The sequence below is a fragment of the Anopheles gambiae genome, chromosome 2, assembly GCF_943734735.2.
Source record: "Anopheles gambiae chromosome 2, idAnoGambNW_F1_1, whole genome shotgun sequence".
In the NCBI taxonomy this organism is placed as follows: Eukaryota; Metazoa; Arthropoda; class Insecta; order Diptera; family Culicidae; genus Anopheles; species Anopheles gambiae.
In genome coordinates, this window is record NC_064601.1 from 13,819,299 (window position 1) to 13,831,417 (window position 12,119).

General features: G+C 55.5%; 2 protein-coding genes across 5 annotated transcripts; one reads left to right on the forward strand and one right to left on the reverse strand.

Annotated features, from left to right (window-relative positions):
* Positions 1–36: 36 nt before the first annotated feature.
* LOC1281077 (zinc finger FYVE domain-containing protein 1) lies at positions 37–7,965 on the forward strand. Of its 4 annotated transcripts, none has more exons than XM_061647491.1 (6): positions 37–1,597; positions 3,289–4,601; positions 4,747–4,945; positions 5,027–5,324; positions 5,650–5,754; positions 5,816–7,965. In XM_061647491.1, the coding sequence occupies exons 1-6, from the start codon at positions 1,550–1,552 to the stop codon at positions 6,316–6,318; spliced, it is 2,466 nt and encodes an 821-aa protein (XP_061503475.1). In that variant the 5' UTR covers positions 37–1,549; the 3' UTR covers positions 6,319–7,965. The 4 variants fall into 4 exon arrangements, with proteins under 4 accessions (XP_061503475.1, XP_321014.6, XP_061503476.1 ...); XM_321014.6 differs by having other exon boundaries at positions 65–1,597; positions 5,581–5,754; XM_061647492.1 differs by lacking the exon at positions 37–1,597 and adding an exon at positions 2,959–3,171.
* Positions 7,966–8,297: 332 nt separating this feature from the next.
* On the reverse strand, positions 8,298–11,994 carry LOC1281076 (leucine-rich PPR motif-containing protein, mitochondrial). The gene is made up of 2 exons (XM_321013.5): positions 11,843–11,994; positions 8,298–11,746 (listed from the first exon to the last, which is right to left on the reverse strand). The coding sequence occupies exon 2, from the start codon at positions 11,738–11,740 to the stop codon at positions 8,552–8,554; it is 3,189 nt and encodes a 1,062-aa protein (XP_321013.5). The 5' UTR covers positions 11,741–11,746; positions 11,843–11,994; the 3' UTR covers positions 8,298–8,551.
* Between the last annotated feature and the right edge of the window lie 125 nt (positions 11,995–12,119).

Sequence of the window (12,119 nt, forward strand, 5' to 3'; positions counted from 1 at the left end):
CGAGCCGGCTTGAGCCGAGTGGCGAAGTTGTGTTGTTATTGATACAGCCCGATCTCACCAACACTACCCTGCAAAGCAGCGAAGTGTCATGTTCGGGAGTGAGGAGAAAAAACTCGCAGAGGCAGTGCGTGTGAATCAGCGAAGAAAAACAGAAGCACCCGAAAGAAAAGGTGCAAAAAACCTGCTTATCATCGCTGATACGCGACTGGACGACGCAACAAAAGGCGTTTGTGTGAAGTGTTTTCCAGAATAGCCTCGTCGGAAAAGTAAAGATTGATCCAGCGAAAAGGCAGCTCATCGAGGAAATCCATATCACTCCCCACCCTCCCCTGGACGGGGCAAGGAGGTGCTGCTGCTCGGCGCAATAGAAGGACGGGGGCCCGTGCAGGGCGATTGTTTTCTTTGTGCTCAACGGGTGCGATCGTAGAAGGCGTTGTTGCTGCCCTGCCAGGGGTGCATCTTTTCCTGTGATTTTAATTCCCGGAGTACTGCCATTTTCAGTGCAATATTAGTTCAGCTCAGAAGTGTGCGCGTGTGTGTGGGCGCGGGTGTGTATGCGTTTAGTTTAAATAGGTACGGTAATGTGAACCCCCATTGCAAGCGAGTGCGAGTTCTTTGTTTACAAAATTGCTCCCCCGTCCTCCCGTTTCGGACGGTGGGCATGTTCGCCATAACCCCTTGTCCGTGGGGCGTGTGTCTTCCATGCTGACAATGGTATAGTGTTACCCAGTGAAATAGCTCCTGCTACCTGCAGGTCTGTGCGTCTCGTGAACCGGAAGTGGCGTGAAGGATTTCCGTTTGGAACTGTTGCGTAGTAGAAATATCAAATCCCCACCATCGTCACCCGTCACCCGTTTCCCAGTGCGACTAACACAAACGTACGTACGGTGCTACAACGCTCCCTCTCTCTCTTTCGCTCTTTCGTACGCGATTTGTCTAATTGACGTATGCGCGCGCGGTCGCTCTCGCTCTCTCATACTCTGTCTCTCTTCTTCCGTCTAACGCTCGAGCAAGGCTTTACAGTGAGCACAGAGTAGGAGCAGCCTCTTGACCAGCCAAGGTCACGAAGCGACACTCCGCTAGCGCACAGGCAGCGTAGGCACGGCAGGCACGGCAGGCACGGCAGGCAGGCAAAGCTCTGCATGTTTACGTTTACGCGATTGCTGGCGATGGTGAGGAAGCCTTCTGGTTTCCCCGTGAACAGTGTGTGTTAGTGTGCGTGTGTGAATTTTCTTGCTAAAGTAACCCCCTCTGCACGATAAGAAAGGGTGCACAATAGGGAAGCGGGTTCACTCAAGGCCATTCGGGAGGGAGGGAAAACTCAGCGATCCTTCCCATCCATCATCAGCGACAGCGCCCAGCGCAGGGAGAAAGTGTCACTACACACACACACACACACACACACACACACACACACACACACACACACAGATACAACCCACACGTGCCCCACCTGGAGCATCTAGCGCGTGGAACCCTGTTTGACGGTTTCTTGAAGGAGCGAATGGTTTGAAACGCTGGGGACAACAACAGCACAGCAACTGCAACCATGATGCAAGCGGAGGACTCCGAGAGCCTTTCGTGGATCAGTGATAAGGTAAGGACGAAAGGGGGTACCTTTAGGTAAACGGGTTTTTTTTCGTTTTTCACAGGGCAAGCAACACGCTGCACGAAATGCGTCTCGGCGTTTGGCCTACTTTGACCATCCCCCATCGTTACCAACAGCGAAGAACTCCCAGCGTTGTGTGCGGGTGGGTGTGTGCACAGAGAGAGTTTGTGGGTGTGTGCGGTTTTGCAGCCCTTTGTCGAACTTCATGCTACCCTCCCCCCTCCCCCAAAAGGGAGTTTGTTTACCACTGCGTGGTGGTGTGAAGGAATTAAGATAGGCGCTGACCCGTACCGTAGAAACCAATTGAAATGCCTGGTGCCTGACCACACACGATAAAGAAAAACCACATAACACAAACATGTGGTAAAAACGATGCCCCATAAGCAATGCTTTGTGCTGCCGGAGGGGGTCTTAAACAAAACCAGCAGCAGCAGCAGCGTATCCACTGTGCGTTGCGTATCGAGCGCCACGCGCACCAGCCAAACCATCGTTCCCTTCTACGCGAACGCGCTAGCAGCGAGAGCGTTCGATGTTCAAGGACTTTCCGATGGCCAAATGGTTGGTACACACATACACACACCACGCGCGATGGAGTTTTAGAAGGAGGTGGTATGATCGTGCCCCCCCTGCGCTGGTCGAATTAATATTCTACGCATGACATTGATCCTCAACTTTGGTTCTAAAGGCGCTGCAGCGCTTGGCGAGTGTGATGCAAAAGGCGCCAACCACTCATTTGGCGCTGCTTCCGTTTCAACGGGCATCAAACAAATGAACTTACACGAGCGTACGATCAGCAGCTTTAAAAAGCAAACACTTTCCTCAGCAACAATCGGCAGCGCTGAAGCGACCTACTTAGGCGGAATTAAAATTGATTTTTGTGGAGTCGTGGTTCCGAGCAGCTTCCGACAGCAAATGTTGCTACACAAGCATAATGTGAGATCAATAACAAAAGTTATCATGAAACAACAACACAAAAAACGCGCCCTTTCTCAGCTGTTTTGGCTCCGGAACCTTTGTTGCACCCTATCGGAAGTGTGTCTTCTTTCTTGCGTCGCTTGCATTGCTTGGCCCCACCACCCTTCGAACAGGTACATCCGGGGCCCGAACGCCGTTGCACCGAATTGAAAAAAAACGGGGTCAAATGAACGTGTGCCTAGTGTGGTGTACCAATCCTTGTTGCGATTGTTATCGCGCAACAACCGCGCGAGCCTTGCGCGATCGCCGTTCGCTGCGCAATCTGGTGTGGCCCCTAATCGATCCCTCCCCCCCTCCTCTCACCATGGTGGTAGGATCGTTCCCACAAGGAGGGGGGTCTGAGTGTGAGGTTAGCATGTAATCATTCTATTTGTTTCCTTTTCGCGGGGCACGTCACCACACCCCGTGTCCATGAGGCCGTGGGCAGCAGTTTTGATAACAGTAGTAGCAGGTCGTCCGATTGCAAGCGAGTGGCGATGCAAACAGTTGATGACGCAAAAGATTAAAGCTGCGACTTGGGTGTTGATTTTACTGCCTCTAGGGACACCGCCGTGGGTTCATTACCAGCGGTGGGCTCGTTCAACATGGTAGGGAAGCGTTGGGTCTAAATCGTAACCGGTTGGACTCAGACAGTAGAGTTTAGTTATTAAAACGAGCTTTTTTTTATATATTTAACATTCTTTTCTGTTTCTCTCCCTTCGCAGCCACCGACGACGGATGGAACGCTCGCAGTGCAGCCGCCGGATGTGGTGTCCGGTCCGTTCACATCGCTTACCCTCGACATGACCGACACGGACGACATCGACGATCGGCGATCGCCGGCCATGAACGGAGCGGGCGGACCCACCGATACTGCCGGCACCAAGAAGGAGCGCAGCTTCCTGCTAATGGACGAGCAAGAGCGGATATGCGTGCGCTCGGCCGAACAATTCTGCAAGCGGCTGTCCGTATCGCCCGACGCCAAGCTGAAGGTCGTGTCCATCTTCGGCAACACGGGCGACGGCAAATCGCACACGATGAATCACGCCCTGTTCGGTGGCCGGGACGTGTTTAAAACCTCCTCCGAGCAGGCGTCCTGCACGATGGGCATCTGGGCGGCGTACCAGCGGCAAAAGAACGTCCTCGCGCTCGACACCGAGGGGCTGCTGGGGGAAACGGTGAACGAAAACCGCCAGATGCGCATGCTGCTCAAAGTGCTGGCCATCTCCGACATCATCATCTATCGCACGCGCGCCGAACGGTTGCGCACGGACATGTACAAGTTTCTCGGCACGGCGTCGAAAGCGTTCACGAAGTACTTTTCCGGCGCGCTGCAGGCGCTCGATCTGCCCGGTCCGCCCCAGGCGCTCGGGCCCGCCGTCATCATCTTCCACGAAACGCACAACACGGAGGTGCTGAAGGAGGACGAGGATGGAAAGAAGGAGGAGGACATACTGCGCGAACGGTTCGCCAAGCTGCGGCTCGAGCTGAGCGCGTTCAGTTCGCTGCGGTACGTGGGCGTGCGCACCTCGAAACCGCCGACCAACTACGAACCGCTGCGCATGGTGTGGGAGAAGGAGGTGCGCAACACGGCCGTCCGTTCGCCCCGGTTGCCGCGGGTCGTGTTCGAGGCGCTGCTCGCGCTGAACAACAAGTTCAACGGCGAGCTGAGCCCGCTGCCGTTCCACGCCTTCCCGGAGCAGTACTTTACCTGCACGACGTACTGCAAGTCGTGCGACGCCCGCTGCCAGCTGTCGATGGGCCACCTGGAGCTGAAGGAGGACCACCGGTGCGGCAGCACCAGCTGCAAGTACCAGCATCAGCACGAGAACAAGGTGTACCTGTGCAACCGGTGCTACGTGAACGGGCGCCAGGTGGTGGTCAGTATTAAGACGCAAAAGTCGAACGACTCGTCCTGGATGGGGCTGGCGCTGTACGCGTGGAGCGGCTCCGTCATCGAGTGTCCGCACTGTGGGGAGATCTACCGCTCGCGGCAACACTGGTACGGGAACAAGCCGCCGGAGCAGAACGCAGTACGGTAAGCTGTTTCGTCGTGCGACGTACGGGTTGCTTTCCTCTTTTTCCCGCGAGAGGGCGCCCTTACGGCAACGCATGAAGCGTTGCGATAGGGAAGCGTTTTTTTTTTAACGCTTTTGGCTTTTTCTCCCCCACACTCATTTCAGGACGGAAATTGTGCACGTCTGGAACGATGGCGGGCTGCAGCTGCAGGGCCCGACCCATTCGGCCCAGCTCGTGCTGGACGGGGTAGCTTACATCACCGATGCCATGGCCAGCGTTGGCTCACAGCCGACGAAGCTCGTCAAATCGTGGGTAACGGACAAAATACGGCCCGCGTACTGGCGCCCGGACAGTGAGATTATTGTAAGTGCCCTTTGTGGAAAGTTCGTGTGGAAATGGATAGTTGTTTTTATTGAGATTTTCCATTGTCGTCCCAAAAAACAGCACTGCAAAGGATGCATCAGCAACTTCGAGCGCTTGGGTCTGAAGAAGCATCACTGTCGCAGCTGTGGCGAAGGGTTCTGCAACCATTGCTCCAAGCACGAGATGGCCGTACCGAGCCGCGGCTGGAACTATCCGGTGCGCGTGTGCAACAGCTGCTGGAACGACGGCCGAAACGGTGGCACCGTGGGCACGGAAGGGCTGGCCGGTCCGGGGGCAGCCGTGAATGGAATGACATCGAACGGGAACCACCATCCTCACCACCGCCATCACTCGCCGGAACAAACGCACCGGAATGCAGGTAGGTGTGAGACGTAGATAGACAGTGGCATGGTCCGGGAAAATCCTCACCCCATCCCCCCCCCCCAACATTTGTGCAACGTTGCTGTTCAAAATTGTGCTGAATCTGGCTCGACTGCTGCTGCTGCACGATTCTGTGTTTCCCTATTTACTTCTCGATCCGCCGTGCGTGCGATGTGATGATGGTGGCGATGTGTTACACGATGACACGCGATCGTGATTCTCCCTTCACGTCGTCCATCCCGTCCGCGGCACAGAGCGGGAAGAAGTTGCTGACCAAGCGCTTACTGATGAGGCTGACCTCCTCGTGCCGTCTTCTTCTGCAGGCAATAATGGTATCGACGAGGCGAACAACGTGCTGGTGCGGCGCTACGGCGAGGCAGTCATCAACACGATCAGCAACATTGGCGCCGTGCTGGAGTACCCGAAAGGTGTGTGATTATGTGTGTGTGTGTTTTTGTCATGCTTCTAACGTGCCCTGTTTTCGCGTAGATTTTATCAAGGAATCGGCCCGCCCATCCTACTGGGTGCCGGATGCGGAGGCACCGAACTGCTACATCTGCGAGCTGCTGTTCGGTTCGCCGGAAGAGCTGAACGCGCTGGCAGCACTTGCCAGCCAACCTGCCGCCCCAGCATCAGCAGTAGCGCCCCATGCCTCCGGAACATCGACACCGGCGACAGCAGCGTCGCCTGCCAAGCGGAGCGAGAGCGGTGCCGCCGACCCGGTGGCCCGTTCGGGCGGTGGAACCCTACGCACCTCGGGCGGTGGCGCATCCGTTCCCCCGAAGGCTGGCGTTGCTGGTGTGCCGGCGGCCCAACGTTCGGCTGCCGGCTCAGCATCGTACCGTTCGGCGATCGATCGCCGGAGGCACCACTGCCGGGCGTGTGGGAATGCGGTCTGTGCCGGCTGCTCGCAGAACCGTCGGCCCGTACCGAAACGGGGCTGGCTGAGTGATGTGCGCGTCTGCAACAGCTGCTACACGGCGGAAGATTAGGCGCGTTCCTAGGGCGAGCACGTTGCCTGCTACCAGTAGTTTGTAATATTTCTATCAGAGACTCGTTTCCAATCCCCAACCCCACAAACCCGTTCTCGCGGATCGTTGACACCCAGCGTTTAGCAAATTATTAGTACAATTTGTAGCTTGCTTTCCGTTGTCCGCGCTAGCGTGAATGTATGTGAAACCTTCCTGGATATATCCTTCCTTCCAAACAAAAGAAAACACCGCGGCACCAGGCTGCCGCCCCCAAAAGCTCAAGCTTCTTCTCAAGCCCTCTCTTCCCCTGTTTTGCATTTCCACCCGTGTAGGCGGGGGGTTAGTGACAAAACAACAAATGTGTGTGTTTAGCCAAAAGAAAAACAAAACAAACGACAACAACGCTTCAAGCTTGAGGTGGTGGCGACAGCGTGGCATTCTAGGGCACGGCTGCCGAACGACCAAAAATGTGATGATATTTACCTTTGTTTTCAAACACTTTTACTAGCTCTTAGCTTATGAATATTGATAATGATTTTGATTGTTTGTTTAATTTTGTTTTTTTTTTTCCTGTGTACACCTTATTTGGTTCGGCTTTGAAGAGACTGTGGCGCGAAAACGGAAAAGACTCTAGTATTTGAATGAGTGGAGAGGGATTGTTGAAGGAACAGTGTAGTATAGAACTGTTTAGCTTTAAATCGTTTCCGCGTTGATTTGATGCCTTGCTTGTTCAGTTTGTTCATAGATGTTTTGTATTTTCGTAACTCAACTAAACCTGTACTGGCGTTAAAAAAGAGTGATCTGGTGCGTAGCAGGAAAAACAAAGCAGGGCTTTATTAGGTTTGGAAATTTGTTGCACGTTCGCTCGCTTTCTTCATGATGCTGATGCGACACAACTTCGAATGCCATGAGGATGATGGTGACGATCAATGATGCTAACCATCGTACCCTTCGTTTCATCATCCCGAGGAAACCTGAAATGGTTTTAAAACTCTACAAAAAAAGAAACCGCCCGATCGCCCGATCGGGCACGGCCAGAATCAAAATTACCACAAAACAAACCACCCGCGATCATCTTCCTAAAACGAACATATAAAAAAACCAAAACAAAATAACGGTTATGCTGCCATCCGGTATTTATATGTACACCTCAGTACACTGTTGGTGTTGCAATGCACACACAAACACACACAATACACACTCAAAACACATGTAATGAGCATAAGCGATTGAATTTAACTCTCTGTACCATTTTTGCGTGATTAAAAAGAGCACGCGAGTGACACGGATCTAGCCGTGTGTATCTGTTTGCTGGCAAATTACGATAACAACAAAAAAAAAGAACCCCGGGAAGCAAAACGGAGCAATTGCGCCATGGCGCGGCCGCGTAAACATAGTTTATGTGGCGGATAGTGTGTAGTTAAAGTAATTGATATTTCCCCCCTTCTTCCAGCAGAACAACACTCCCGTGTCCCTCCGGCAGTCCTTTCGTGTGGCATCTTACTATGTACTGTACGGACACATAAAACCACATATATATATTGAACAGATATATACAGATAAAGATACATACATATACATATATATATATATATATATTTCGATAACTCTTCAGAAGAATTCGAATGGCACAGTTTTAGAATAAATTAATGGTTTTTCTTTTCTTTATTATTTTTAGCAATAACTTTTGAAAGAAACGGTCAGCATTGGATTTGATTCACTGTATGTACTGCTGTTGTTCCTCTTATTGCTGCAACGTGTCCAGAAAACCGGCTTTGTTTGAGTACTTGTGTTAGTGGGCAAGTTCGCTTCGCATGCTTCCCACAAGTCGGCCATCCATCGAGCTCTGGTACGAAACCGATCGATCAACATTGTTCGTGATGCATAAAAATAGCACCAAGCATGATCGGTGCGACAATCGATCTAATTAGTTGAAAACAACGTCAAGCGACGACAACAGCAGCGCGTGTCTATTTTAGGAATTGGAAAACTTAATTTCATTTTTCTTTGCAACAATGATTGAGTTTATTCTACTGTCGATCGCTCCCCCCCCTCTCTCTCTCTCTCTCTCTCTCTCTCTCTCTCTCTCTCTCTCTCTCTCTTTCTCTCTCTTACCCTACATAAGGATTATGCACTTTATTGCGATTACTTAGGCTAATCTGTGCCAAGTACGTTCGGGCATTATGCTAAGCAAAAAAAAACCAAAAATAACTAAAACTATTTACACGTCCATGCTGCCGACCCTGCTCAATCATCACTTCAGGTACATCTGCAACCCGGCCGGCAGTTCGTAGTTGTTCGCCTCGAGCAGATCGGACAGCTTGCGCGCGAACTCGGTCGTGATCTTCAGCTCGTCGCCCTCGTCCAGCAGCCGCTGGAAGAGCTGGACGGCCGCTTCGCAGTTGTTGTCCCGCACGTACTGCCCGAGGGCCAGCTGCAGAAAGTCGGACTCGCGCACATTCGCCAGCCCCTTGGCGCACTTGGCCAACCGCAGCACGGGCTCGAGCTTGCCGCTGCCGACGAGAAACTCGCACTGCGTGAGGATGTACTCGTGGTTGACGCGCACCTCCGGATTGATAAGCATGCGGCGCAGCTGTGCCTCGGTGCCGCCGACCGCCAGTGCCACGATCAGCGTGTTGTTCGTGTTGACTGGCCCGTGAATTTGCGACACGATTTGGATCGTTTCGCTAAGCAGCGCTTTGGCTTCGGCTGGTGAAATGTCCTCCTGCTGCTGGCCGTTGGTAAGCTCCACCAGCAGCGTCATGATTTCCAGCTGCAACGGTGTCCGCCGTTTCTCGGTGGCGATCCGTTTGAACTCGTCGATGGCGGCCCGCCGGTGGCCGGCCAGCAGGTACTCGCGCAGCACCGGCCCGAGCAGTGCGTTGTCGTAGTTACAGTACCCGAGCTGGACGAGCAAATCGAGCAGCTGTTGGGTGGTGTTGGGAGAGGCACTTCCACCCTGCTCGCCTTTGGCGTTGGCCGCCGCCGCCCACTGTGCCGTGTTGGTGAGCAGATTCCAAACGTTTTTGCTGGTGGAGCCTTCGTCGGCGCCGCGCAGCTTACCACCGCCGGCTGCGCGTTCGCGCAGCACCTTCTTCGCACCGTCGAGCTGGCCGCGCTCGACCAGCAGCGCCGCGTAGTCCAGTATCTTGTGCTCGTCCACCACGAAGCCGGGAAACTGTTTGCGCAGCTGCTCGAGCGTGCGGCCGGCCTGCTCCGGGTTGCCCACCTTCGTGTACAGCTCGACCACGGACGCGAGCATGCCGGAGCTTTGGTCCACCTTCGCCTGGTCGCACTTCTGCTTCAGCTCGAGCGCCCGCTTGTACCGGCCCTCGCGCACACTGAGCTGCAGCAGGCGGCGCAGCACGCCGCGCGTATTCAGCTTCTTCTGCTCGAGCTCCACCAGGTGGCACTCCAGCTCGTCGTAGCTCATGTCGCGCGGATGCACACCGATCGTGTCGAACAGCTCCTTCGACAGGATGGTCAGCTGGTCGTCGGTGACCTTCTTCAGCAGCGCATCGGTCGCTTCGCCCTCGTTCGCACCCGTTGCTTTCCCCGCACGCCCGAAATGGTTCTTCAGCACGCCGGCCGCCATGCGCGATATCTTGATCTCGAACCGGTCGAACTCGGCGAGCAGCGCCCGCAGGCTGGCCGCGTCGTGCTTGCTCTTCTTGTTGCTGATCAGCTCGAGCAGCAGCTGGCCGGCTAGATCGTGCCGCGTGTCAGCCGACCGTTCGCCGATCGCGCGTATAACCTCCGCAAGCTTGCGCTGGTGGGCGCCGGAGCGGTTCACGTTCGCTTGCAGGATCAGCGGCCACAGGAGCGTCTCCGTGTCGAGCTTGGTCGGGTAGAGGCGCACAATCTCGAGCACCTCGTCGAACCGGTTCTGGTAGAGCAGGTGCGATATGAACGGTGTCATCAGTACGGCCGTCCGTACGCCGCACGCTTCGAAAATCTTCAGCGCCGCCCGGGAATCCTTCAGCGTGAGGGCCAGCTTGGGCAGCACGTACTGGGTGAGCGTTTCCTGGTCCGGGTCCACCTTCAGCTTGCGCATCGTCTGCAGCACCCCCAGCACGCCCGCCTCCCCATCCGTCTTGGTGCGCTGCATGAACAGTGGCCAGAAGTAGTGCGGGCGCAGATCTTCGAGCGGCGCGAGCGCCGCCAGCAGCCGCGCAAAGTACGGATGACCCGCCTTGGCGGCGCACTCGCACGCGACCTGGTACGCGCGTGCATTGCGCTCCGTCTGTACCAGCCTTTGCAGGAAGCGGTTCAGCCGATCGAACGGCACATCGTTGCGCAGCATCTCCACCATCAGGAACGTCCCGTAGCCGTCGGTGTTTTCGTTCGCCCGGAACTGCGGTGCCGGCAGGTCGTCGAGCAGTGCCATCATGCCGTCGAGATGGCCGGCCCGCACCAGCCCGCTCAGCACGTTGCGCAGCACGGGATGGATCCGGCCGTCGCCGGTCAGCTCCTCCGGCAGCAGCTTCAGCAGGGCGCGCACCAGCTCCGGCTGCACCTTCGCACCGAGCGCGAGGGCGAGCAGCTCGAGCACGTGCCGCTCCTGCAGCTGCGAGCCCTTTTCGCGCACCATCTTCAGCACCCGGTCGCCCATACCGTCCTCGAGGAAGGCAATCATCAGCTCGCCGTACGTTTCGCCGTTCGCCGACACGCTGCTGGCGCTCATCGTTTCCAGCACCATCTGCACGCCGTCCAGATCGCCGGCCCGGCCGTACCCGCGTATCATCAGGTTGATCACGTCGACCGTCAGCGGCAGGTTGCGCTCCTTCATCATCTCCCCGACGAGCTTCATCTCCGCGATGTCTCCCTTCTCGGCCAGCACCCCCAGCAGCCCCCGGTACAGGTCGGCATCCTTCTCGACCGTGTCGCCCATGGACGCGAGAAACGCCGGCACGTCCGTGATGGTGCGCTCGTTCTCCCGGTACACCTGTAGCAGCACCTTCCAGTGTTTCTGCTGCGGTTCGCCCAGATAGAACCAGAACTGCTCGAACACCTTCATGCGCGTTTCGAGCGTTTCCGCACAGAGCAGGGAGCCACAGCACTGGAGCAAAAACTCGTACGCATCGGCCGGTATTTCGAACGGTTTCGCAAGCAGTTGGTTCAGCTTTTCCAGCTGCACTCGCCGGTACACGATCGCATCGGACCGCAGTTCGTCCACCAGCCGTACACTGTCGACCGGCTTTTGCTGCTGCTTGCCGGATGGCGCTTTTGCTGCTCGATCGGACTGGTGGGCCGTTGATTCCTGCTGCTTCGCCGACGGGACCGTCTGGCAGTGGCGCACGGACTGGGACAGCAGTCTGGCAAACGGTACGGTGTGTTGCTGCAGCACTCCGGCACCGTAACACGAACCGGCGGCAGCACACTGTAGGGCGGCCCGCTGGCACACCACCACCCGCCTCAGCAGGGTCACTCGAAGGTGATTCATTGCGGTCTGAAAGAAAAAGCGAAAGAACAGCACTCGGTCACGAAAACGGACGAAACGCAAAAGTCGCTCGCCCGGTGCAGCGCGCGCTCGGAAAGTGATTACATGAACGTGTGCAAAAGCTGCTCGGTCGAGGCCGCCGGGGGTTGGTTTGTTTTGAATCGCGCACCACACTGACAGCTAGAAACGTCAGTGTCAGCTGCCACAGCGCGACTGTGTGCGTGTGTGTGCGTGAGACGTCGCGTCCCGGTGTCGGACAGAGCACGTGGTGATGTAAACAAACCGATTGTTTGGATTTGTTTTGTGGCGAGGAGAGAAAAAAAGTTGCGTGAACTTTACGCTAATTTGTGCCTGCGGAAAGGTAAGCAAATGGGAAAGAATG

Bases quoted from the DNA above. Each gene is read 5' to 3' on its own strand.
- LOC1281077 (XM_321014.6), top strand. From the start codon at position 1,550: ATGATGCAAGCGGAGGACTCCGAGAGCCTTTCGTGGATCAGTGATAAG. The intron at 5,325-5,580 runs GTAGGTGTGAGA...TCCGCGGCACAG, and splicing joins ACAAACGCACCGGAATGCAG to AGCGGGAAGAAGTTGCTGAC. The intron at 5,755-5,815 runs GTGTGTGATTAT...GTTTTCGCGTAG, and splicing joins CGTGCTGGAGTACCCGAAAG to ATTTTATCAAGGAATCGGCC.
- LOC1281076 (XM_321013.5), bottom strand. From the start codon at position 11,740: ATGAATCACCTTCGAGTGACCCTGCTGAGGCGGGTGGTGGTGTGCCAG.